At 34.8% G+C, this 28,000-nt stretch overlaps 1 protein-coding gene across 5 annotated transcripts in view; it reads right to left on the bottom strand.

Annotated features, from left to right (window-relative positions):
* Positions 1–28,000, bottom strand: part of RELCH (RAB11 binding and LisH domain, coiled-coil and HEAT repeat containing) — a 128,916-nt gene that overhangs the window by 16,076 nt on the left and 84,840 nt on the right. The window contains exons 17-26 of one of the 5 annotated variants that reach the window (XM_062201766.1): positions 24,832–24,988; positions 24,112–24,235; positions 21,843–21,891; positions 18,627–18,706; positions 15,462–15,568; positions 14,206–14,305; positions 9,525–9,607; positions 8,684–8,747; positions 7,311–7,449; positions 1,974–2,090 (exon numbers count right to left, since the gene is read on the bottom strand). In XM_062201766.1, coding sequence (XP_062057750.1) covers positions 1,974–2,090; positions 7,311–7,449; positions 8,684–8,747; positions 9,525–9,607; positions 14,206–14,305; positions 15,462–15,568; positions 18,627–18,706; positions 21,843–21,891; positions 24,112–24,235; positions 24,832–24,988 — 1,020 coding nt within the window. The other 4 variants (XM_062201767.1, XM_062201768.1, XM_062201770.1 and 1 more) reach the window with 4 other exon arrangements.

The following is a 28,000-nucleotide window of genomic DNA, read 5'->3' as shown; positions in this document are numbered from 1 at the left end:
AAAATCAAAGTTTCAAACAATCTGGTCTCTAAAATTTCCAGTAAATCCTGGACTTTGGTTTTTCCAGCTTGGGCCCAACTGAAAAAATCGAAGGACCTATGTCTCTCATCTTATTGAGACACCAACTAATCAGGCTATTTGGATTATATTAGAAGTACTGTCAAGATGTGATGTGGTACCAAACTTTAAGTTTCTATAATGGAAAATGCTATTAATACAAATGTTTGAGAATTAAAAAGTCTAATGATCTTGTGTTACTAGACATGATAGTTATCTTAATGAGAAAGCCCCAGAGGCCTAAAGGGTTAAATACTTGTAAAATCCTACAGGTGCTTTCAAAAATACTGTGAAGTAAGCAAGTGCCTCTTGTTGGCTGATGAGTTTATAATTTTAAACATGGCGACTTAAAGTCTTTTGTCATCCACAGTTATATATGATGTGCTGCTCATAAAACTAAAGCATTGTTGGTTCTGTATTTAGCTGTCCTCCTATAGGTTCCTATGGACTTTTTCCAGCCACTTCTATTGTATTCAGTACTTTGGGATGGCTCTGTAAACAGATGAAGCCAATAATGTATTAACAGTACCAACTGAAAGTATGGTTAACTGAGGTTACTAAAAAGAAAAAGCAATTCAAATCAATTGGCAATCTACAAAAAGAGTTAAAGATTTTAAAAGCTATTATTAAAATTGCTATATTGGTCTACTATGCTATCTTATATGTGTGTACATATTGTATGTTCACATGGGAAAATTTTATTAAGAGTTTTATTTTAAATGGCTTATGGATAAGATTGTCCATAAATTTAAGCTGCTAAAATCAATCAAAGATACATTTTAATTTGTGTGACCTGAATCTGTGTATCATATGTTTTAAACTTGTTGGTAGAAAGAAACTAAAAACATTTTATATGGTTGTGCTTAAGTTTACTGGCTAAACAAACTACACCATGTTAGATATTTAAGAGGTGTTTTCAAATACATGATTCTTAACATTTATAGAAGGCATTGGATCTTCTGGTAAATGTTTTCTTAAGTTGTTATCTAATGGTTGAAACATTCTTTTTTTTTTTTTTTTTTTTTGACAGGCAGAGTGGACAGTGAGAGAGAGAGAGAGACAGAGAGAAAGGTCTTCCTTTTGCCGTTGGTTCACCCTCCAATGGCCGCCGCGGTAGCGCGCTGCGGCCGGCGCACCGCGCTGTTCCGATGGCAGGAGCCAGGTGCTTCTCCTGGTCTCCCATGGGGTGCAGGACCCAAGGACTTGGGCCATCCTCCACTGCACTCCCTAGCCACAGCAGAGAGCTGGCCTGGAAGAGGGGCAACCAGGACAGGATCGGTGCCCCGACCGGGACTAGAACCCGGTGTGCCGGCGCCGCAAGGCGGAGGATTAGCCTAGTGAGCCGCGGCGCCGGCCGAAACATTCTTTTAAAGTTCTATTTGACTTATTTCACTTTTCATTCTTTTTTCAATGTTTTATTTCTCCTTTCTCAAATGCTCTTCTTTTGGTTCTATAATCACTGAAGATGATCAGCCATGTTGGCCCTGTAGTTTTCCAATGAATAGTATCTGTCTGAGAGATTTTATAGTACTCTATCAACACACATAAACATTCACTGAAAACCATAAATGCCATGACATATATACAACGCTACCTTTTGATGAACTAAAGTTTCAGCTATAATTCCATTCCTCCATTTCTTGACTAGTTATATAGTTGACTTGAATAAATGAAACTTCAGGTTAAGAACCTCATTAGTATTTTCAGAACTATATAAGTACAGAGAATTTTAAATTACCTTTTAAATTATGAAATGGCTAGAATAAGGAGTAAGGCAAGTAAAATCACATTTTCAATTTTCCACAATTTTTACGTAACTATGTTGAAGAAAAAAAGTTCTGCTTTTTAATTTTTAACAAGTCTCATCATATGATTGGCTATATAAATGTAGATACACTTTAACAAAGCAAGGATACAACAACAGGAAAGTGCACTGTAGGCTTCAAAAAGATGGGTAGCAATATCCAGTCTCTTGGAATCCACAATTTGTAAGTTGTTCACCAAGGCTAACTTATGTAAATGTGGTATAACAACTAGAAAAAGAAAAAGTTATATTTTTATAAAAAATATACATACAAAACCCTCATACATTTTAAAAATAATTTAATTCATAAAGTTTCACTTTAATTTTGGATGATTTAAAAAGATTACCCACATCATATGCTTCTTTTTTTACTCCCTAGAAAAGAATGTGTATTTTTCAAACTAAAAAGTGATCTGGAATCTGGGAGAAACAGATTATACCATTCTTACTATCACTAATTATGGGGATAAAATGAAAACCAAAGAAGAGCACAAATAATTTACCTCTTGCATTATTTACCCTTATAGACAAATTTTTTTTCTTTTTAATTTAATTTATTTGAAAGTCAGAATTAGAGAGAGAGAGAGAGAGAATGAGAGAGAGAGAGAAAGAGAGAGAAAAAGAGACACAGAGAGGTTTTCCCTCTGCTGGTTCACTCCCCAAATGGCCACAAACGCCTGGGGCTGGACTAGGCCAAAGTCAGAAGCCAGGGGCCAGGAGCTTCTTCCTTGTCTCCCACATAGGTGCAGGGGCCCAAGCACTTGGAGAATTCTGTGCTGCTTTCCCAGGCACATTAGCAGGGAGCTGGGTCAGAAGTGGGGCCTCCAGGACTTCACCTGGCACCCATTTGTGATGCAGGCAGTGGTTTAATGGACTATGTTACAACATCAGTACCAAGTTTTTTGCCTTTTTTTTTTTTTTAATAAAAATAAACATTACCAATGCCATTAAATAAAAGCAAATACTTTTTCTTTGAATGACAAATTTTACTCCCTCATAGTACTATTATCTTTAGTTTCTCAAATTCTTAGCAAAGACAAATGTCAAACACCACTTGTGGCTGAGTTTCAAGTCACTCTGGGCTGAAGACCCTCAAAGAAAAGCATACAATTTCAAAAATATAAAGAGTCAACTGTTAAAATAAAAGTGATGACCCAAGAAACAATAACAGTTCAGTAGCAAGGAGCCCCAATATTGCCCCAGACTGACTGTGTTTGCTGAATATACAGTCTAGTTTTTCTCACTGTAACCAGAGTCCTTGGGAGAAATGGCTTCAAGGTCAGCGACTGTTATACTGTTGATCACATGGATGCTGTCCAATCTCTGCTTGTCTGGGGAATGCAAATGCAGAGACTGTTGACCAACTGTAGTGACTTCTTTCTTCTTTGAACTGGGTTTGTATATGTAAAAGCTAGAATCGTCTCCTGGAAAAAACTCCTGCTTCTAAAATAAACTAAGGCTATAATCACAACTTTCATGATTTGCTTAATAAATGGGGGTTGCGGAGCAGGAATGAATAAATGAATGAATAAATAAATAAATAAATAAAACAAACAACTACCACCAAAAAACTCAGAAAAGAATAACAAGGGTCATTTTTTGGAGATTTTTTTTTGACTTGTCAAAACTAATATTCAAATGGAGCTCTAGCAAAAAGTAGGGATAAAATCTCCAAGTATTCAGTTGTTGGCTTCACTGGTTGGGATGTTCAGGCCTCAGCAAAATGGTGAGTCTACAATAGCCTCGCTAACAAACTGCTGTTTATTTCTGTTCCAATCTCCTAAAACTTACCTCTGTGCACGTCATCTGCTCATGCATAGCCCCTTTATTACTCCTGCTCCTGACTCTCTCATTTTCTTAAGTGTACATTCACATTGCACAATATTCCCTTAAAATTGCTTGCCCAGAACACAAACCTAGAGAAGTTTTAAACTCTAGTTTACAGATAGTTAAAAACTATAATTGAGGATTTTTCTAATTCTCAGGAATTCAGACAGGAATTTAATACGGAATTCAAGATTTCAGTAAATAGATGTCCTGGACTACTACATTGGTACTAATTAATTCACTGAATTGTTAACCCATCAGCTGATAATTTGCTAAAAGCAGTAGCTTTTTTTTTTTTTTTTTCCTTTTAAAGATATATTTGAAAGGCAGAGTTACAGAGATAGAGAGGGAAAGACAGATTTTTCACTGCTGGTTCACTCTCCAACCAATGAGCAGGGGTGGGCCAGGTGGAAACCAGGAGGTTTATCGTGTCTCCTGTGTGGGTGGCAGGGGTCCAAGCACTTGGGCCATTTTCTGCTGCTTTCCCAGGTGCATTAGCAAGGAGCTGGATCAGAAGTGCACAGCCAGGACTCGAACTGGTGCCTGCCTGTAGGGGATGAAGCATCCCAGGCAGTGGCTTAAACCACCACACCACAACATCATCCTCAAGAAGTAGGATATTAAAGAGTAGGAAAAGACTTATAACCTAAATGGGCATAATTTTAAAATTGATCCTCAGTGGAAAGAAAAATAGGAAGTACAAAGACTGCTGAGGAAATCTTTTTCTTCAGGGCAGATTGAATAAAATTTAAAATTACACACAAAATAAAGATAAATACATAGGAGATTTTATAAAATTGGATTTCAGAAAACTTTCAAAAAAGCTATCTGATGAATATCCGATTGTCAAAGTAAAGGGAATTTTGTTTTTTTTAAAAAATGGGCTCAGATCTGAAATAAGAAACTGAGATAAAATGAATTGAAATGGAAAGTTGCTACTTTAGACTTAACATTTTAAGGGAGCCTTACAAAGTAAAACAGCTGAAAACAAAAAGCAACCATATAAGTTTTACAGATAAAAACAACTGGCCACTGAAATAACTAATGTCCTCTGTTAGCTAAGAAACAGAGGGGTAAATGTCAGTATCCAAAATGGCCCTCCAAAGGTTACACTACTGCCCAGATAACAGTCTTTCTTCTAAATTCCCAAAAGGAATTACCTATAAATACAGACGGCTAACTGTACATTAAACAAAAAAATGGATTCTACTTTATCACTAAAATTCTTAATACAGGGCAAAAAAAATTCCTCAGGGTAAACTTTTAAAGCAAATGAGGAGGGTCAGTGCTGTGGCGTAGCAGGTAAAACTGTTGCCTGCAGTGCCGGCATCTCAGATGGGCTCTGGTTAGAACCCAACTGCTCCACTTCTGATCCAGCTCTCTGCAACGGCCTGGGAAAGCAGTAGAAGATAGCTCAGGTCCTTGGGCCCCTGCACCCACGTGGGAGACCGGGAAGAAGCTCTTGGCTCCTGGCTTCGGATCGGCGCAGCTCCAGCCACTGCAGCCATCTGAGGAATGCCTCTGCCTCTCTGTAACTCTGCCTTCAAATAAATAAATAAATCTCTAACAAAAAAAAATTGAAGCAAATGAGAAGTCACTTGACTGGGAAATAAGTACAAAAGAAAAATATATTGTCTTAAAAAAAAAGTTTGGTTGTGGTAACTAATAGAGTACCTAAAATGTAATGTATAGGAGTGACATTTTGAGATTCAATCATATTTACAGCACTTGTCTCTACGTTGAGGTGAACAGTGTTTTCTTCCTTCATACTATTCATTGAACTCTTTACTTAGTGGAGGGTTAATCTTTTGAGTATAAAGTAAACTGAAAATAGATTTTTATAAAAATTAAGAGTGGGAATAGCAGAGGAGGGAAGGTGGGAGCATGGGTGGGGGAGGGTTGGGTGGGAAGTATCACTATGTTCCTAAATCTGTATATATGAAATACATGAAATTTATATATCTCAAATAAAATTTTAAAAAAAGTGTGGTTGTGCCAAAAAGTTAATGAAAGTTGTATGAGACACACTTGTGATATATACTAAATTTTATATACTATTGTATATACTATATATATATACACACAATATACTAAATTGTAGGAGACTTTAGATTTATTAAAGCTATCCAAATGGTGAGAATTTCTATACTAAATATTTTCCCAAGTCTCCTTCAACTGTTATGTTGGGACTAATAACATAAAACATTGCCTTTCTTCTCTGTTATATAATTCCTATAAATTTAATAGGTAGGCATCTATTCTATAAATAAAACAATCAAATAAAATAGAGGGATTATTTAATAAAGTTCTTGAAAATTCTAGAAAGAGACATTAAGATATCAACACTATATTTGGTTTGAGGAACAACTATAGTTCCAGAACTACTGAGGACAAATGTCTCCAGGGATGTAACAAAATCAATCTGAGTAGAAGCTATAAGAATCCAGATGGATCATTCCCATATTGTTAGGTATCTTTGTTTTGAATGTACACAAAAAGGTCAGATCATATTTTAGAGAGGTTTTATTAACAACATGGCCCACACCAAAAACCCCATTGCTTATTTAGCCTATATTCAGTATTCAAGAGTTATTCTCCTTGCTTCAGAGAAGTTATAGCCTCAACAAAGTCAAAGCACTTCCAGAGGTCCTACTACAATGACCTGTAAATCTTACAACATTATGTGGAAATATTCTTATTACTAAGTAACATACCAACCTTTTGCTGTAGGCTGTTTAACTAATTATGAATATACTCTCCCAATGAAAAACAATCTCATGATAGTATTTCTGTAGCTTGATAACTATCCATGTCCTCAACAGACCTTTTGGACACTACATGCAGTGCAAATCCTGACTTATGTTTTTTATTGACGATTTTTACCCTAAAAATGGTAAGAGACAATACCAGACTGGGATACGCAATAATTAGTGTACTGGAGAATTTAACTTTGTATTAGAATCCAATTGGCTGAAGTAGCCCAATTTGTGGCTCTCTCTAGGGCATGTCAAATTGCTAAAATTAATGGCTAAAGTAATGCAATTACACCGTTTTGGAGTAATCACTTCTGAGTGCTTTGATGCATTCCCCAAAAATTTCTGTCATAAAGACTGAGGCCCACAGTAAAAGAGGTACTACTACAGAAGCTACAGAAAACGCTTTAGCAGACAACCATGCAGATCATTCAACAGCTCAACAAGCTGTGAATTAAAGTAAAGTGATATATTACATTGAACAGCATGTTCTGCCAGGGAAATGCATATTTTTGACAAGAATATGTCTAGAAACAGAAGAATTTCCTTAAAAATAAAAAGAAAATCATTTAAGTATCAGGCAAAACAGAATTTTGCAATAATTGAGAAATGGCTCTCAAACAACTTGAAATTGTATGTATTATATTCCATATGTTTTTCCATATGTTTTACAGCAATCAATATATAGTATAAAAATCATCCACTAATAATAGTAATACTGATCAAATCACAGTAAGTAACTTGTTTCATGTTCAGCTTTCAGTACACGAAAGAGAGCAGCAAGGTGTAACACATGACAAATCCTCAAAGAAGCTCTGCCTTTTATCTTACATTAAAATTTGGGAAAAAGGGTAAAAAATGGAACTTACATTCATCTCGGAACCTGGGTTCTGCGTTAGGGCCCACTCTACCGAACGTTTTTATGATCTCTGTGTGTAGAGAATGCTGGTCTTGATATTGAGGGTCTTCCAGGAATGAAGCCAATTGCATTTTCACTCTTTCCAGCAACTTAAAATTGGATTTTATATAGTCATGTTATAGAATATTAAAAACTGAGTAAACTGCTAAGGTACATATTAAACATAGCTTATAGCAGATTTGAATAATTTATAGCCCTATGACAGTAGAAATTTGGAATTAAATGAGGGTTTTTTAGTTTTTTGGCATTGAAAAGGTCTCAGACTTTTATTTTTCCTTAGTCATTCTTTAGTTTTGTAAAAAAATTCTGACAGATTATTAAAATGACAAGAAGTCAAAAAGACTAAGGATAAGGAAATAAGTTTATGATGATTATGTATTTGAATTATAATTCCTAAAACAAATCACAGTGTAAGTTACCCAATTATTCATCTCTGAAAGCAATGAGTCATTAATGACTTGTATCTTACTCACATTTCCCTAAAACATATTTTTATTTTAGGATTTAAGAATATGTTGAAATTCTGCTAAGACTGCAAGCTATGCAGAATGACATGCTTTTTTTGTTGATGTTGCTCCACCAGTGAAATATATAAGTAAAAAAATGAAAACATTTCTACCACAAACAAAACTGTTTAGTTTTTGTTACGAAAGTTTAAGAATTTTATTAATTTTTTTTTTGTTTTAGTGACTTGGTAAGGTGTCCACAATTAATTTATTTTCTAATTTACAGATTTTTAAAATTTGCATTAGGATATAACCAACATGATATCAAATAAAATTTTGCCATAATTTTGGGAAGTGTCTTACAGGTAATGATGCAGATAGAACCTAAAAAACTTGAAGTAAAATCAGTTTCAGAATCAAAATACATTTTCAGGGAGGAAACTCCTGAAACAAGTGTGACAGGATTTGCACAGTGATATACACTATAACAGGTGATTTTTATGGCCTGACACCAACAACACAGTTATCAGAATATAGATATCCCCTTGCCTTCATTTGAAAAACTAAGAAAATTAGATGGATTTGTGTTCCTAATGTTATCTGGCAGAATGAGTTGTCAAATCTTGTAAACTGACAATCCAGAATGCATATCCATTGACTAGAAGTCTGTTGGATAATATAAGAGTGTGAAACTAGATATGATTTGAAGGATTATTCAGAAGTGCAATATCCAGCCAGGTTATAGTTACTTTTCTAATCTAAAAGAGAGATTAAAATATACCTTTTTTAGGCTATCATGTTTTGGAACATCAATAACTAACAATAAAACTGCCACCTAACAGTACATACATAAAAATGAATTTCAAGTATTTCCTACCTCTCTTTGAATAACTGTTTCCATAATAGTGCCGAAGGCTGGGATTGTGGCAATCCTGACAGAGCTGTTAAAATTAAAAAAGAAAGAAACTGAAATTCTTTTTGAGGTAAAAAATAGAGTATTAAAATGTTTATCAAATAAGTATGAGATAAATACACTGTATTAGTCTCTAGCAATGACAAAGTAAATTAAAAAAAAAAAAACAAAAAAACAAGCAGACCAAGAATGCTCAAAAAGACAGGCAGGATAACTTAAGGTCGCAGTCTGTGAAACTCACAATTCAGGATCACTGGACAAGGTAACAAGGGCCGGAGCAACCCGCTTGTCAACTAACGCTTCACTCATGCCTCGAAGAGTCAGCTGTAAACCAGTCAACATGCAATAAAAAATGGTTTGGTAAACTGGAATGAGAACTGGGTTAGCTGTGACTGAGGATGGGCAGAGGCAGACTCACTGGCCTTTCTTGGTTTAGTCACCCTTATGAGACATTAAAATGTTAAGCCTTTGGTTCATGCCACTACGCTTACTGGTAACAACCTGTTAGTGAGATTAGCAGAGCATCCTTTCTTGGCTTGTTAGAAATAGTCCATCAGCATGCTTCAGGCTTTGGAAATGTTTATTGCGTACTAACGTTGGTATTTTTTTTTTCAATATATGGTTTCCAAATTAGGCTTATTGTGAGGGCTGACTTAAAAAATAATAATATGATAAAGTTGAAAATTTAAAAATTGAATATTATTATTTTAAAGAGAGTCTTCAGTGCATTTAAAAGCTGATGGTTATTTCTTGACAGGCCATTTTGAAAGGGCTGCTGAGTGTATAAGGCAGGGACAACACTTACATTTCAGGGTCACTGGAGAGAGTAATGAGAGCAGGAACAACCCTCTGAGCTACCAGAGTTTCATTCACCCCCTTCACCAACAGCTGATTGGTCAGCACAGGGGATATTCACAGGTGATGCATGGAAAGAGCAAACACAGTGCGCCATGGGAAGAAGAAAGGAACAACCAAGAGAAAGAGAGAAAACACAAAAGCAAAAACAAAATTAGAAGCTAAGCAAATATTGCTACTAGAGTGCTTTACAAAGGCAGAGAAGGCTCAGAGGGAAAATAAAGCTTAAATAGCCTAACAGTCCATGAAAATAGATTTTGTCACCAATTCAATAGGAATTTTGTACTTTTGGTCAAATAGTCTATGCAATTTCCATGCCCAATTAAAAAGTTACCTGAAAGAAAATTTCATTTTTTTAAAAGAAGGAGCTAAAAAGAAGACACATTTTTAGTCCAATGGTTAAAATTCTATAGTGTGATTTTATTATGACCAATAAGGTACAAACTGGACTGTTTCAAACCATAGACAAATGGCAAGCAGCCACCATTAAAATGCTCAAGATTGTTGTATACTAAGTAAACTGAAAAACCACACAGGACAATTCCCAGGCATTTTGAGACATAAGGCAGCAGCTTACTAGAAAATATTATGCTTAGGAGTCAGACCTGGATTCAGAGTCTAGTTCTTGGCTAATCTGTTAGCCAAACGGTCTTAGATACATAATCTCTTTAAGTGTAATTTTCTCATCTGAAAATGGCAAGATTCTTTTCTACCTCAAAGAACCCTCCTGCTATCAACTTGCACATGATATACCTAAATATGTGGCTAATGAAGAGTAGCATTCAAGAAATGAGAGCTTAACTATGATGGATATACCAATATATGATTTGTGACATATTGGAAAAAGTTACTTAATTAAATACTTCTTTTGTAGTTAACACCTAAACAGCTGTTTTACAATCCTCTAAAAACTCAAATAAATTTTAAAATAAATGAGTAGAACAAAGTATCTCCAAAATCTATTAAAATTTATTTGGTAACCAATGCTAATTTGCAGAAGAGGACAATATTGAATGGGATGCATTTTGTTTTTTTGAATAATACCAAATTTTATAAGTTCAACAGAGAAGAGGAACTTCATGCTCAACTTTAGAATGTAAGCACATTCTAATCCTATACACCAATCAATCCATTTATCTAGTAATGGAACTAGTCCTCAGAGAAGATCAAAGATACCATGAAATCTTTATTAAAAAACCTATCATTGTATGCATAGTTAAAACATTCTTCTATACAATATATCAGAGAGAGCATAGCTCAGTTTATGTGAAGGCTCTTTGTATTATTACAAATCAATGAGAATAATATGATTGACTTGATTTCCCTTTTTCCCTGCCATCTGAAAATTAAGCTAAATATGGTATTCAATTTCAGTCAGTATCTCATTTTAGGTTCTTGGTACATCCATTTCTCACTTGGTTTTGGTCTCTGGGGTAGGCGTTTGGCACAGCAGCTAAGCCACCACTTGGGGCACCTGATCTCTTATCAGAGTCCTGGTTCTAGTCTCAGCTCTGCTTCTCAGTCCAGCTTCCTGCTAATGCTGACAGTGGGAAGCAGCAGATGATGGCTTCCTACCGCCCACTTTGGAAACCTAGCCTGATTTCCAGACTCTCAGCTTTGGCCTGGCCCAGCCCTGGCTCTTGCGGGCATTTGCAGAGTGACCTAGCAGATAGAAAATCTCTCTGTGTTTCTCTTTCTTTTTCTGTCTTTCAGATAAAATGGAAATGAATCAATAAAAAATTTTTTCTGGTATCATTTAAAAAAATTTTAAGTGTTCGTTTAACATAAAGATAAGACAGGTGTTAATTCTAAATGATAAAGCATTAGAATCTAAAATGTGCAAAAAATCCATGAGCCATATTTATTCTTTCAATATAATTTTGTTCAAAATGAGGATCATTGACAAAGAAGAACTTTTCATTTCTCCTACTGATAACTTTAACTGACATGATCAGGGAAATGTCATTGTAAGTGAATTTGAAAAACTATTGAAATAATCTCTCAAACTAGACTCAGAAATTCAAAATCAACCTAAGAAGACACTGAAAACCGCATAAGGACAGGTATTTTTCCAGAGCAGCATGACAGCAAACACAGAAGCCAAAACCAGACAAAAGCCACACCTAAGAAATAAGGCAGAAAACAAAATAAACAAAAACAAAAGGGAGATGCTTCATTTTATTTAAATTATTTTATTTCTATGATATGCTTTACCAGTTCATACAAACATTTTAAAAACAAAGGGTCTACGAGAGAGAAATAGCTTTCATGGTCTTATTCCAAAAAGCCAGGAAGAGAGTATATTAAATAGGTGCTGGTGCTGTGGCGTAGTAGGTTAAGCCTCTGCTTGCAGCCAGCATCCCATGTAGGTGGTGGTTTGTGTCTTGGCTGCTGCTCTTCCAATCCAGTTATCTGCTAATGGCCTGGGAAAGCAGTGGAAGATGGCCCAAGTGTTTGGGCCCCTGCATCCGCATGGAAGACCTGGAAGAAGCTCCTGGCTCCTGGCTTCATATTGGCGCAGCTCCAGTCATTGTGAGCCAGTGAATGGAAGACCTTTGTCTCTGTCTCTCCCTCTCTCTATCTGTGACTCTGCCTCAAATAAATAAATAAATTTTTAAAGAAAAACTATTATTAAAAATGAAATAGCTCTTCATTTAAAAGGATGTTTCCCTTATAGGGAGATACAAGGAAGGAATTGAAAACAGACTTTTCTTTTATGGTAATACCTTCTTTTCAGTACATTGAATAAATAAAATTATTTATATCGTAAACCAAACTGCTAATTTGGCATTCATGTTGACAAAGAATTCTTGATTCTAGTTTCTAAAAAATCAAATATGTGTAATAACCGAGGGGAAAACACTGACAGATGACAGAGAATTTTCAACTTTTTGGTAACAATGGAATTTTCTAATTATATATTTAACATTTTTAGAAGGTACATATCTTTTTTTTTTAAGATTTTTTATTTATTTATTTGAGAGGTAGAGTTACAGACAGTGAGAGGGAAAGACAGAGAGAAAGGTCTTCATCTGCTGGTTCATTCCCCAAATGGCCGCAACGGCCAGAGCTGTGCCGATCCAAAGCCAGGATCCAGGAGCTTCTTCCCAGTCTCCCATGCGGGTGCAGGGGCCCAAGGACTTGGGCCATCTTCTACTGCTTTCCCAGGCGATAGCAGAGAGCTGGATAGGAAGAGGAGCAGCCGGGACTAGAACTGGCGCCCATATGAGATGCCGCAGGCGGAGGATTAACCTACTGTGCCATAGCACCAGCCCCACAAAGCACATATTTTAAATCTATCAGTGCCCTGCTATTCCAATTATAAATTGTCTTAAAACAGTATGGATAAAAAAAATCATACTGATTTTACATTTATCATAAGCTCTTATGTTCTAGACAGTTTTTTTTTTTTAAAGATTTATTTATTTATTCAAAAGGCAGACCTAAAGGCAGAGAGAGGGAGAGACACAGAGAAAGGTCTTCTACATGCTGGTTCACTCATCAAATGGCCGCAATGACCAGAGCTGGGCCAATCAGAAGCCAGGAGCCAAGAGCTTCTTCCAGGTCTCCCACATAGGTAGAGGGGCCCAAGCACTTGAGCCATCTTCTACTGCTTTCCCAGGCCATAAGCAGAGATGGATCAGAAGAGGAGCAGCAAGGACATAAACTGGCGCCCATATGGGATGCTGGCGCCAAAGGCAGAGGCTTAGCCCATTATACCACAGCGCCGGCCCCTAGATATAGTGTGAAGAGCTTTATAAGCATTAAGCATTCAGTGTTAACAAAAGTTCTTTGAGATGAATAGTTTTTTTTTTTTTTTTAACATATTCATTTGTCATAAGGAAACTAAAACACTGAGAAGTTCAAATAATTTATAAAGTCTCTAAGTGGTAGAGATGGAAACTGAACTCAGGCAGCCTGGCTCTATGGTAAGCTTCAAAATCATCAAAAACAAACAAAAAACAAAAACAAAAGCTAAAGCAATTTGAGTGCTTAGATAAAATTCTGAAACAGGTACATGTAAAAATAATACTCAACTATAACATAACTTGCTACATGATGGGTACAAAAGATAGGCATTTCAATTTTCATTCTTAACTTTGGTAGGTGGTAATTTAACATAGTTTAGGTAAATTATATGGACAGTGTCTTCCAAGTCTAAGGGCAGTTAATGCCTAGGGGTGTTACTCCAGATAGGATATGTAAGGGAATAGTGAAGTAGGAGTAATCAATAAAAAAAGTATTTTCATAACGATAAAAATTGATTTTAATGCTGCTGATAAATCCAGCTGTTTACAACTTGAAAAATATCCTATGTTGCTTTAGTTTAATAGTCCATTTACCTTAGTAAACAGAAAGTATCATAGAAAGATTTAAATATGATGGAAATTAAGATTTACAAGGGAATTTGAGTAACAGAACTTATTACAGAATAACATTTAAGGAACCAATAAGGCTAGAAAACACTCTTAAGTATGTCAAAGCTAAATTTCTGCCCCATCACACAGTACACAACTAGGTACCATAAAATATCAGAATAACACAGTATGCAAATCTTTTTCATGAAAAACAATCCCTTTCCCTCTTCCAAATGAAATCTAACTAATCAACAGAAGCATTTGTTGACATACCTCAAACATTCTAGCAGCAGTACACCTCACAAGTGCTGATGTATGGACAACACCATACCACAAAACAGTTAACAGTAACTCATGGTAGGCTGGATTTGCACTGGAATAAAAACATAAATGTTAAAATTGAGAGCTACAGTGCTTTACTGGTGAACTGACAAACACTATATATAAGGAATATTAATGATAAAAATATTGACAGAACTGAAATTACTTTCCATGGTTTAATAGGTCACAGCTAAGATTTTTTTTAAAAAAGGAAGTCACCTTATAAAAACCACAAACCATATTCAGAAGTCACACTTTTAGCTTCTCTAAGCATGTGCAATTGTAGTAGCTATTTCAATTCTTTGGATTAGCATGCAAGTTAAAATTATAAATTGTTCTATGACGAAAAAAGAAAAAACACTGGACTGAGATATGTAAGTTATAACCTCTGTGGGTCTTAGCTTCTCCATCTGTAAAAACAAGGGAAGCAGTGTATGTCCTACTTATGTCACGTAGTGGTTGTAGGAACAAATAAAATCAATTCAGTCCATCTACATGGAAGAGTATGTTGGCTATGAAGTCTATCCAGATGCAAGATGGCATTATTAATGAATGCATGAGCCTGTTTTCAGTAAAGACTGAGATAAAACTACTTTAGTAGTCAGATGGTGTAATTAAGAGCAAGACAAAGCAAATCAAATAGAATGGAAAAAGGAGCCTAAGGAGCTGCCTTTCAATTGGAAAGCTTATTTCCTGGAAATCTGTACTTGACTGTATTTTACCAACTGCTTCAAACAGATTGTTTGCACCTTTACCCCATTCTATAAATTATAATGTACTGATTACACAATATTAAGAATGTATATATAAGCAAAATCAAAGTACAACCCAAAAACCAAAAATCTCAAGTCGCAAAACCAATAAATTAGTCTTTATGCCAATCCTTGAGACTTAAAATATGTACTCTAAAAATTGAGTTTAAAAACATTATATGCCTCATTTTGGTCATAAATCTTGTGTTAATTTTTCTCCAATTGTTGAAGCATATGATAGTTCCCTCCCACCACCCTTTTTCATGTGTCCTCTATCCTGCTCCAATCTGGACGAGTGGCTCCTTTGGTTTGCTGTAAAACTATTATAATGGGACTTCCCAATGCCATCATCCTGGGGCTTCCCTTCCTTGCTTGGTTCTTAGTTTCCTAAATAGTTTATCTTCCCTCTTATATGATTTTTAAAAAACTATAAACTATAAGCTATTGTTTTTTTACCCCAATTCCACAAAAGAAGCCTTCAGGCTATCAAGAGGAGCATGAGATAATGAAAGCAGGGTCATTACATCTTCTAAGAATCCAACTAACAGTTTTCGGTCTTCTTCCTACAGAGGAAAAATACTGATAATGAATTTCCAAGCAATCAAGTAGAACTAAATACCATAATCATCTATCTATAATTAGAAAGTGTTACCAAATAAGGGGAAATATTCTAATTTGGAAACTATTGTTAATTAAAGATATTTATGTATGAAGCATATCTATTATCATAAGGGTGTGAGGAGACAGACTATCTTAATGTTTTTTTTTAGACTGTGTTGTCCAGTAAGGTAGCCACTAGACACGTATGGTGATTTTAATTTAAATGAAAAACAGGAAAAGATTCAGTTCTTTGGTCATACTACCAACAGTTCAAAGGCTTAATAGACACTATTGTGTCTACTATGTGGCTAGTACCTTCCTTATTATTAGACATTATCACTGCAGGAAGTTTTATTGAATGGTTCTACTTTAGAACACTAAAAAGTGTAATCTTTTATTAAAATTTACATTACAAATGTAATTCTCATGAATTTTGACTCTCTATACAGTTAAATGTGAACTACTAAATAATAATCTCACTAATAGATGAAAATTTACTTTTAAGAAATGACCTTTATAATATCCTAATAGTGAAAGTCATAGTAAAAGTAAGTCATGCTTGCTTAGTCTACTGTGTTCTTAAAAGAAACACTCTCACACCTTGAATAAGATAATTTTCACTGAAAATCTGTACTGTAGATGAAAAACTTTCTTCAATAACTCATTATTACTTACAAAATCAGAAAATATTTTTCTTTTTTTAAAGCAATATTAATAAGTATGTTAGAAAAAGCAAACCTGCTAAAAATTAGGAGAGTTTAAAAAATAACTGTATGTTAAATTAAGCGGAATCTGTAAGGGAAGGACAATCTGACATTTCATCAGGAATATATACACAATAAATTAAAGTCAAGTTGTCATTTAGGAACATAGGCAGTCAATAACAAATAGTTCTGAATACATCAACAGATTCATGAAGACTGGATTATTACCTATCATTTTTTTTTTTTTTGTAGTCAGGTTAATTACAATGATGTAGCCATAAAAGATGGGGAAAAGTAACAATTAAAATGAAAAAAGGAAGGATAAAGCAGTAGTAAAACATGACTGTCTACTTAGGGAAATGGGTAGACAGTGACAAACCAACATGACACCAAACTGGAATAGAGATTTCACTATTCTTAGTTGTCCACCATGTCACACACAGATATAACTTTGGAAAATAAACTGTAAATCTGTTAACAGCCTGAGTAAAGTAAGAGGAAACATACTTCTAAATGAGCATGGATTCTTCTGATTTTTGAAAATTTATTATAAATCCTCTATTTTCTGAAATCTCAAAACAAATAATTCTGCTTATATGTCTGAGTCAAGGTAGATTTTGTTTAACTAAACACATAGGGCTGTGGTTTATCCTATATATACTATATATACTATACAAAAATTTTTGTATAGTAAGAAAAATATTAACTGTTGGTACATGCTTCCTAAAATAAGTAACAATGGCCACCTGTGATTGCTACCTCAACATTCTGTAACAAACTGAATAGTTCTTATCTCTTCAAAGGTATAAATAATATACTTGAACTTCACAGTGACTCAAAAGACAGGTCCTTAGTGATTTATTCAACAAATCTATTTTGAGGCCCTACTGTGAGTCTAACTTTAAATCTGGTACATTATTATCCTTTACAATCCTACTTATGGTCCACATGAAAACACTAACAATGCTTCAAAAGGATTTAAAAAAAAGAAAAATACAGACATGATATTTGTTTTTATGTCAGAATATCTTCTAAAATTAAAGAGAGAGGAGAATGGTATGCATTCCATTGTGCTTACTGATGTGCTAAGACTTAATATCATTGATCTCCATAAATTTAATAATTGGGACAATCTATTTATGTTACATGACTTAAAATAGTCTATATACAGAGATTCTGTGTGTATTCAGATTAAGATGCAGTCTCAGAAATTAGTGTAGAAAAGTTTAAAAGAATACTGTGCTACTTGAACAGAACTGGAGCTTCTGGTGCAAGCTATCATGCCCTAGAACTGTATTTTAATTATACAAGATGATTCAAATCTGGTAAGAAGAGTGCAATAAATATGAATTGCTGTACTTTGAATTCAAATGGCAAAAGAAAAGTCAGGTATTAGTGAGTGAAAATTCAGGAACTCCTTCAATCTCACTTTCTAATTTCCAAAAGTTATTTATGTTGAGTGCTTATTTCCGCTTTATTGATGGTAATATCTCACATGCATATGCCCAGAGACATTCATGATATTTACTTGAAATAATGTTAAATAGAGTATGACAGTTTGTTACATTGATGACCACCAGTGTACCATACCTCCTGGTTTATACCTTGGCTAATATGTTCTTTACTTCTGAATCTAGGCTGGGCCAGAGACTTATTTAACTAACAAACCACAGTAGAAATGATAATGTGCTAATTCCAGGTGTAAACAGATTCTGTTTCTGCACTCTTGGGTCATGTTATAATGATTCTGGCTCTGCTGTTCCAGAGGCCATGTGGAGAGAATGAAGCCCTGACCCTTCCTGGAGACTCCTGAGACTCCATTAACTGAAGAGTCTAATGCAGCAACATGAGTGATTACCAGAAAGATCAGCCGTAAAGATGTCACTTGAGCAAAGTCCAGATTGCAGAATCATGAGCAAATAAAGCAGTTATAAGAAGTCACTATGTTTTGTGATAATTTATTATGCAGTAAAAATTAAGAAAATACAGTATTATTAAAAAAGTACCTTACTTAAAATGATACAGTATTCTAGAGAATTTTGTAGCTTGCTTCACCTAGCTGCTCTGTTTGTCATTTATTTATGAAAAACTTAATGAAACACCAAGAACAAAATAAGTTCAATCTAACACTTCTAACAAAATCTCAAAAAAAGCATGCAATCTCTAAACTGATTTGCTCAACTAAGACTTTACCCAGGGCCCTGTTATTTAAAAATGACCTCCATTATACATTACTTATTGACTTTATAGATAACACTTTTACTTATACACACATTAAGAAAATATAACATTAACATTAGGTATTTTTTTTCCTTACCTGAATATAACATGTGAGGACTCCTGTTGCATAAATGGGAACTGTAGCTTTAGTGAGGACCCCATTTCCTGCTGAAGAATCTAAAATCATTAAAATAATTTTTAAAGTCCAAGTGCCTTTTAAGTGTAAAGATAAAGTCGCAATGCAATTATATTTAAAATTATAACTGTTGACAAGTTTATAAATAAATACTCATATTATTACTTTGGAAACCATTATGATTAAAAGACATTTCTATTGATTGTTATAAAATACAACTTAATGGTTCTTAACACTATTATTATAAGCATTTCTGAAAGATGGGAAGGAACTTTAATAACCAAAATTGAGATATTATATTCCTATTTCCATAATCACAATCAGTGTTTTCTTCTGAGTCTCCCAAGTGCCCACATAGGTAGGTTTTCCTAAAATTTTATGCTTGCAATGTCTTGTAGAATGTAAGGGCATTCTGTTAGGAGCAGATGTTTAAATATATGCATGTATCATTTAATCTGCTTCCAGATATGATTCTATCTACTTTTTTTTTTTTTAAAGATTCATTTATTTATTTGAAAGGCAGAGTTACATAGAGACAGAGGCAGAGAAAGAGAGGTCTTCCATCTGCTGGTTCACTCCCCAATTGGCCACAATGGCCGGAGCTGTGCCAATCTGAAGTCAGGAGCCGGGAGTTTCCTCCGAGTCTCCCACGTGTGCAGGGGGCCAAGGACTGGGCCATCTTCTACTGCTATCCCAGGCAGAGAGCTGGATTGGAAGTTGAGCAGCTGGGACATGAACCAGTACCCATATGGGATGCTGACACTTCAGGCTATGCCACAGTGCTGGCCCCCTGTCTACTTTCCAATATTAGCCTATTTACAGAGTTCCCCTGTATCCTCAATAGCATTATGAGCCAGAACCCTGACTATTTTCCTTGGAGAGGAGTCAGGTTAAGGAAAACAGGAAGAAAGGTGGAAGGCATCCAACCACTGGTGTGTGCCCTGTGACTATTGTACAATAAAATTTTCTTGCTTAGCACCTAAAGCCAGTTTCAAAAGAAAAGTTTCAGAGATAGTAATGAGATGATTTTCCAGCATTAAATACTCTGGTTTATCAATTGTTAGGCACTGCTTTAAGTGTTCTAGCCTTCCTTTTACATTCTCAAAACTTCTTTTTTACTACATTTCTATTTTCATATGGCTTTGCATTACTTTCAGAGGGTAGAACTCAGAGAAACTGAATTGAAATTAAATTAGTTAAGTACATAATTAACTAGTTATGTACTTAACTAATTGACTTATAGGAATTTTTAGCAAAAAATTTCACATTAATTCATATCTGGGGTCTGTTTATTCTCTTGGTAACAACTACCTTTTCTTTTTCTTTCTTTTTTTTTTTTTTGACAGGCAGAGTGGAGAGTGAGAGTGAGAGTGAGAGAGAGAGAGAGAGAGAGAGAGAGAGGGAGAGAGAGAGAAAGGTCTTCCTTTGCTGTTGGTTCACCCTCCAATGGCCGCCGCGGCCGGCGCGCTGTGGCCAGCACACTGCGCTGATCTGATGGCAGGAGCCAGGTGCTTCTCCTGGTCTCCCATGGGGTGCAGGGCCCAAGCACTTGGGCCATCCTCCACTGCACTCCCTGGCCACAGCAGAGAGCTGGCCTGGAAGAGGGGCAACCGGGACAGGATCGGTGCCCCGACCGGGACTAGAACCCGGTGTGCCGGTGCCGCAAGGCGGAGGATTAGCCTAGTGAGCCGTGGCGCCGGCCATAACTACCTTTTCTTAAGGGGATATTGATGTTAGTTGAGTATGACAATGGTAGTAAAGATGTAAATCTGAGGTTAGGAGCATAAGCTTAAGTACTGTTTCTTATAGATTGTAACTAGCAGGGTTAATAATCGCTTCCTGTTTGAACAATGGAACATTCATAGCTAACTAATAATTCCCAATACCATCAGTTTCCAAAATGCTAAATTTTTTTGTTCACTCATTTACCACCAGAATAATGAATTAAAAACACATAATACTAATAATTAGGAATTCTAAGCAACAAACATTCAAAAAGTTATGAAAAATAACCCTTTGGAAGCATTTGTCCCCACCCCTCACCAAAAATTATCACTTAACAATCTTCTGGAATTTTGTATTTATTCTTTGGACAGCCACAAGATAGAATTTTCTAGACCACTAAAGTCAAATCACTACAGTGGGATTTAGGTAAATACCTAGACATTCAAACCAACCAAATTCAAAAGTGGGGAGTGTGCTATACGTTTTTCCTAACATTTTCGACAACTTATATCTAGCAAATAAGAAAATACACAAGGACATAATGTCTATACATAAGAAAGTTCTTAGGCCAATGGTGCTATAACTGGGCTTCCTTAGATGAAATGAGGATGATCAACAGGGAGCTATAGTTGTCCATACAAATAGTAGTTGCTTTAAAATCTCATGTTTATTTTAGAAACATATGCCTTTCATTCTTTTCCATTATATTGGGCTAAACTTTGTTTTTTAAAACATTTATTTATCTGTTTGAAAAGCAGAGCATTTCACTTAATCTTGTTGTCTTTGGGAAGTTAAGAAGCAATGTCATTCAACCTCCCACGTGTATGGAGGGAGAAGTGGCCAACCATAATCCCACAGCAAACTAGGGTTGGAGTAAAAGCCAGAAACCACACCTTCTGGCTTGATTTCAGGAAGCAGTGTGGTTCTGGGTAATGGTTTCTGATTTTTTTCTTTTTAAAGATTTTTTAATTTATTTATTTGAAAGGCAGAATTAGAGAGGCAAAGGCAGAAGCAAAGACAGAGAGAGAAAGACTTTCATCTATTGGTTTACTCCCTAAATGGCTGCAATAGCCAGAGCTGGGCGGATCCAAAGCCAGGAGCATCTTATAATTAATTATGCATTAGATGCTGCTTATTTTGTAATTTTCAGTATCTTTAATCAACCACTTCAAATATCCAAAGGTAGAAGTGTTAAGTTTGAGAAACTCAGACTCAGGTCAGTTTGGTTTAATGAAGGTAGACCGTTACAATCAAATTGGAACAAAGATTAATTTCACTATCCCTCATGGGAAGGATATCTGATGTGACATAGTTGTAAAAGCAAGAACTCCATATTCTAAATTTTCTTTTTCAGTTGTAATTGTCAGCTAATTTAATCACATACACTGAATATAGTATTCTTCCTGATTAAGAGATTCAATTATTTTTAATAATAGTAATAAACAAACTTACCAATGTTTTCTTCAGACAGTCTTAAAATCTCTTGGAACTGAGGCTTTACCTAAGCAATCCAAAGAAAAAAACCAAAACATCTCAACTTATTTTGCTTTATAGGTTATTAGTGGTCAGGAATATAATAATTACTTTTTAATTTTTTTAAAAGACTTACTTATTTGAAAGGCATAGTTACAGAGAGGGGGCGATAGAGAAATCTTCCATCTGATGGTTTATCCCAAATGGCTGCAACAGCCATGGCTGGGCCAGGCTGAAGCCAGGAGCCTGGAACTCCATCTGGATCTCTCATGTGGGTGCAAGGGCCCAATTACTTGGGTCATCTTCCCCTGCTTTTCCAGGCACACTAGCAGGAAACTGGATCCTAAGGGGTACATCCTGGACTCAAGCTGGCATGCCTATATGGGATGCTGGCAGTTCAAATGGAGGCTTGACCTGCTGTGCCACCATGCCGGCCCCAGAAAAATAATAATTCTTAATTAAGAGGTTTAGGATAAAAGAATAGTTAAGTTACTGAAAATAATACCTTTAAAAAAACAAAAACTCAAATGATTCAGGTTCACAAGTTATTTTTGGAATGGCTTTTGGTTTCTTTTATTAAAATAATTTCCAAGATGATTAAAATTAATGCATCCTAAAAATTTATGTTGGTGATAGATTATTTAGGTAGGTATTTTTATGATTAAAATTATTGGAGGGGCTGGCATTTCGGCATAGGGGGGTTAAGCCATTGCCTGTGATGTTAGCATCCCACATGGGCTCCGGTTCAAGTCCTAGCTGCTCCACTTCTGATATGGCTCCCTGCTAATGTGCCTAGGAAGGCAGCAGAAGATGGTCTAGAACCTTGGGCCCAAGTACTCACATGGGAGACCCAGAAAAAGCACTTGGCTCCTGGCTGAGGCCCAGCTTAGCCACAGCTATTGTGGCCATCTGGGGAGTGAACCAGCAGATTGAAGATCTCTCTATCCTTCCCCCTCTCTCTATGTAACTCTGTCTTTCAAATAAAATAAAAACACATCTTTAAAAAATTACTAGAAAAAAGCATTTGGCTGTATTTAAGAGTAATGAAAAGGAAATTCCATTTTTTATTGATATGATACTCAGATTAATCTTTTATTATAACTCCTTAAAAATTTAAACATCAATAACAGTTTTATTTTATATTTAAGTTAGAGGAAATGCTTGCCTCAATTTCTCATCATTAGTTATCATATATTTCAGACCTCTGAAGACAATCTTCTATTGTTAAATTCTTAAGTATACTTGCACTGGATTTCCCCACTAACAGACACACACATACAAAGACTACCTGTTTTGGGGATGTCAAACAATTTTTGTCAACATTGAAACATTAAAACCAAATTATATTTATTTAATAATTAGATGCTAGTGAAACATGTAAGATGATCTTGTTTTTCCTACAATAGTATCAAGATCTTGTTTTTGTCCTCCTACTGGTAGGTAGGCATTATTTATATATTTAACTTACACTGAGATTAAGAACACAGTTAAAATATTAATCTAATGAATCATACTTATAGAACCAAAAGATACTGCAGCAACTTCTTCATTTTACATATGACATGCCCAAGCCCAGGTACTAAAACTTATTTATTAAAGGTCATAACATTAGTTGGCTGATAATAGGGTCGTATCCAAGTCTTCTGAGTTTTATCTGTTTCATTTTATACACTGTTTTGTTTTAAATGTTTCCATAACTACAGATTTAATACTGAAGTACTGCAATAAAATGCTTACCTTTCAAGTGTCTTAACATTTGATTATAGAAACTATCTCTTTATGTATTGATTAGGTCTCTAAAAAATTAGCTTAACAACAGGTTATGAAGACAAACAGATTAGTAGAATTGAAGAAACTGAGGTCTAGGAATACTCTAATTTTAATATCTAAAGCTACAGAATAATCTGTTCTGGGCAATGTGATGTATGATTCTTTTAGTAGAGATTTAAACACATAGTAGACTGTGGCTTATTTCCCTATCTGATACTTCCTGTGCTGTAAATCTTTTGAGATATCCACAATGAGAAAGCCTTATATACAAGTCTGGATACAACTTGAATTTAGGTTAAATCTTTATCTGAAAATCAACAAAGAATATCATCAACTACAGGTTTCTTTTACAATCATATTATCCTAAAATATTAAAACATAATTAGGATAATGGGGAGGCTCATACTTTTATTTGTAGTTTTAACACATTACATTTCTGTCTCTTGCATATAAGAAAACATGGAACACAAGTTTTTACCTTAGTATTTGTAAAAATTTTGCCAAATGTCCGGCAAAGGCGCCAGAAAAATCTGGAGAATTCATGGACACAGGCAGTTGAAGTAACATTAATTTTGCCAACTATTTCTATAAGTTGTGGCAACCTGAATATGAAAGGAAAGAAAAATAGGCAGGGGATACATATAAATTACTGTTTCCTTGCCAATTTCTGAAACAATGCAAATCTAACAATTTTATCTGCTTTATTTTTTGAAAGCAAAGGATTGTTTTGAACCCTTTCAAAAAGTCTTAAGATTATAGTCTACTGTATAAAACTTTCTTAAAACAAATTTTAACTGCCTGCATAAAATACACAGAAGCTTCATAGTAGAGTTCTGAGTATGGAGTTAAGACTCACATCCATGGATATGCTGCTTCACACAGGCAGCTTGGCTAACATGGCATCCATTTTCACTTCAAAAATTAGAAATCTGGATACAATTTAAAATCCATCACTGCTACAGAACAGACAGATGCTTTTGACATAATAGCAGTACCTTCTTCACAGATAAATTACTATATATCCTGTGGTGTGAATCTCTTCTACTAAGTTTATTGACACATATGATGCCAAGTTACATTTTTTTGACATTTATAACATACGCATATTTTGTTCTTCAGTGCCAAGGATAAATATAATGAGCTACCAGTCATTCAACTGACTCAGGTGCACCAAGTAAATATGAAAGTGGAAACTTACAATTGATTGACAACCCATAGTAAACTCTCCCAGCCTGTTGTACCCTCGTGTTCCAGTTGGTAATCATAAAGCTGTAGTAGCACTGCCAATTGCTCACGACTTCCAATAATAGTAGACACATCTTGAAGAGGCGACATAGGCCGAGGAAACCTAGTCACTATAAGTAACAGAAGCAAAATAAATCACGTGGAAAATGGAAGTTTGGGAACTATTCTGTTAAAAGGAATTGGAGATCTTTCCCCTGATGCTTAATTAGGTTCTTATTGTGAGCTTTTAATATAAAACTCTAGTATATCAACCAATTCATTGCTAGAAAAAAATGAAATTATCGTCAAATGTGAACAAATCCAACAAATTTGAAAGTTAAGATTTTACAAGTGTACAGTTAATAGATGAATACTGTAATGAGATGGCTTGCAAATAAATAATAAAATTTCATTTTGGTTAAATTAAAATTGGTCTAACGATAAGACTCTTAGCTTGAATTTGGTTTTAGAAATGAAGACATACTTATAATTCCATGTCAGTTATAAAAATGACAAAATATTTCCTTTAGGGAATAAGGAACTAATAGGCTAGTAGCAGGGAAAAAACTACTTAATGCCAGAGAATGACATAAGATATACTAAAAGCCTGAGCCAAACAGGTTTATTTTATTTTTTTTGTATTTCACTTCTAATATTAAATGTTTTATTTAAAATTTTTGTAGCTTGATAAACATTAAATTAATACAAAATGTTAAAGGTAGTGATCAGTAAAATGACACAGAGTATACTATAGATATTATAATCAGGGTATCATGTTATTTACTTTAATTAGGTTCCAGGTTACTAAGGGAATACTTTATGGATACCTATTAAGTAAGTAACGCATGCCAAGAGTTCATTAACTGCTGATCAGGAACTTCCAATATATATTTTAGGTAACTCCTATATAGAGGGAAACAGTTTCAAAAGAAACATAAGGAGGAAGCATTTTCTCAAGACATATTTTCAAATGACAGTGGAAATTACTCAAGAAGATTTGAAATAGCACCTAATTTCAAAAATGCTCAAAGACAAAATTAAGGTATTATTGTATTCCTAAGCTGTGTCAGGCATTTGACAATATATCAAGTACTGATAAAGGTTATCCCTTGCTATTTGAACTATCCTATTTGCTATCTCAATACAGAAAGAAAGAGAGGGGTAAAGAGAAAGAGTGATCGACTTTGGATAACACAGTATCCCTTGAGATCAAAGGTTTCTGTTCAAATTGTCATTATCCCCAACTCAAAAATCAAACAGATTTGGATAGTGAGATATTTATACTTTATATTTCTGCATTATATCTCAGCATATCTGATATAATTTCAAGCAAGGTTCTATTATCTTGGTGACAATGTGCTATACCATAATGGAATGAATGCTGTTCTTTCAAAAATACTGATAAATTACTGGAAAATAATGGAATAGTTAAAAGTAAAACATTGAGATGTACTGTAAAAAGAGTGGCATCCTAAGATTTAAAGCTAGATCCAATTGAAGAAAAACAGTATCAAGCAATAAGCAATTCTGGGGATGTTTAGCTACTATAGATAAGCAACCAGAGTGCTCCAGGAGCTTCAAAACATTATTCTACTTAACTGTGATTTTAAAAAAAATTATCTAGCTCAATACAGAAAGGTCCCCAGAATGTCATTTTAGTAAGCTGGCAAAACACTAGCATTTGTGTATCAATGAAATAACCATAATTATCCAGCAAAATAACAGCTATTATGAATCTTAAATGCATTTCCACCCAACCAGAAAGTAAGCTCTATGATGGCAGATTTTTTTGTGCATTTTATTTATAAGCAATAGTATCCCAAGAGTCTAAAACAGTACCGGATGTCAATTATTAGTGAACAATGTGGAATAAATTAATAACAAAAATATTTGTGTGGGTTACCATAATTTATGAGAAAACAAATCTGCATTTTTAGTAAGTACACTAAAATGTAAATACAGTATAGTAACACTAACATTGATGGCTTTTGTTAAAAGTCAGGGGGTCAAATTAAATCAAAAAGAACAAAAATAAAAGATTATTGTTGATAAAAATAAAAACAATCAAAGAGGTCATATAAAGATTAGAGGGAATATGTTCAGGATTGTAAAGAAGCTGTTTGAAATTGTTCTATCTAACCCGTAGCATGTTCCTGGCAATAGTTGACATTCATGGAATATAAACTGAGAAATCATAACACATATTTTGGGTTGAACTGGGTTTCCTGTCCTAAATTCTTATGTTGAAGCCCTAACCAGTTATCTCATAATGTGAACTTAAATGGTTACAGGATTGCAACAGATGCAGATAGATAAAGTGTAAGGAGTTGGGTGGGGCCCTTATTCAATATGATTGACATCCTTGTAAAAAGGAAAATTTGGACATAAAAGAGAATGCCATGTGAAGATAAAGACAGAGGTGGGAGTAATAGCATCTACAGCTCAAAGGACACTAGACTGCCAACAAACCACAGAAGTTAGGGGAGAAACACAGAACAATTTTTCCTCACAGTTTTCAGAAGGAACCTATTCTGCCAACATGTTGGTCTCAGACTTCCAACCTCCAGAACTGTGAGAAAATAAATGTGTAAGCCACTTAGTTTGCAGTAGTTTCTTAAGGCAGCCATAGTAAACTAATACAGCAAAGTAGAAAGAGAATTAGATGGAGAGGAAAATCCCTGGGAGAAAGATGAAGTGCCTTAATGAATAAAGTAGCCAAAACCAACATGTTTAGCTCTGAGTGCTATACAAAATCTAACCTTAATTTGAATTTTCATTCTTTTCAATAGTATCATTTAAAAAAATTAAACTCCATACCATTCATTCTCAATTTTCCAAATAGAACTGACATTCAAATAGTATGCACCACTTTTATCCTGTGGGCTTGAATATCCTTAGACATGATGCTTCATATTGCAAAGATTACATGCAATCCACAGTTAATATGCAAATCACAATTCTAAAAATATGAATACATAGATATCCCAATGTTTTAATTCTTTGACTATCTGAAACCAATAAGAGACATGGGTAATTTCACAATCTGAAAAACCTACAAAGGTATCTTACACTTAGCAGTAGCTTGTAGCTATTTATCCTAGGGTTAGGTGCCGTGAGTTATCAATTACCTACTATGTATCAAA

This window comes from Lepus europaeus, chromosome 9 (genome assembly GCF_033115175.1).
Source record: "Lepus europaeus isolate LE1 chromosome 9, mLepTim1.pri, whole genome shotgun sequence".
Taxonomy (NCBI): domain Eukaryota; kingdom Metazoa; phylum Chordata; class Mammalia; order Lagomorpha; family Leporidae; genus Lepus; species Lepus europaeus.
Note: the sequence above shows the minus strand (reverse complement) of the source record. Positions and strands in the feature narration are given on the sequence as shown.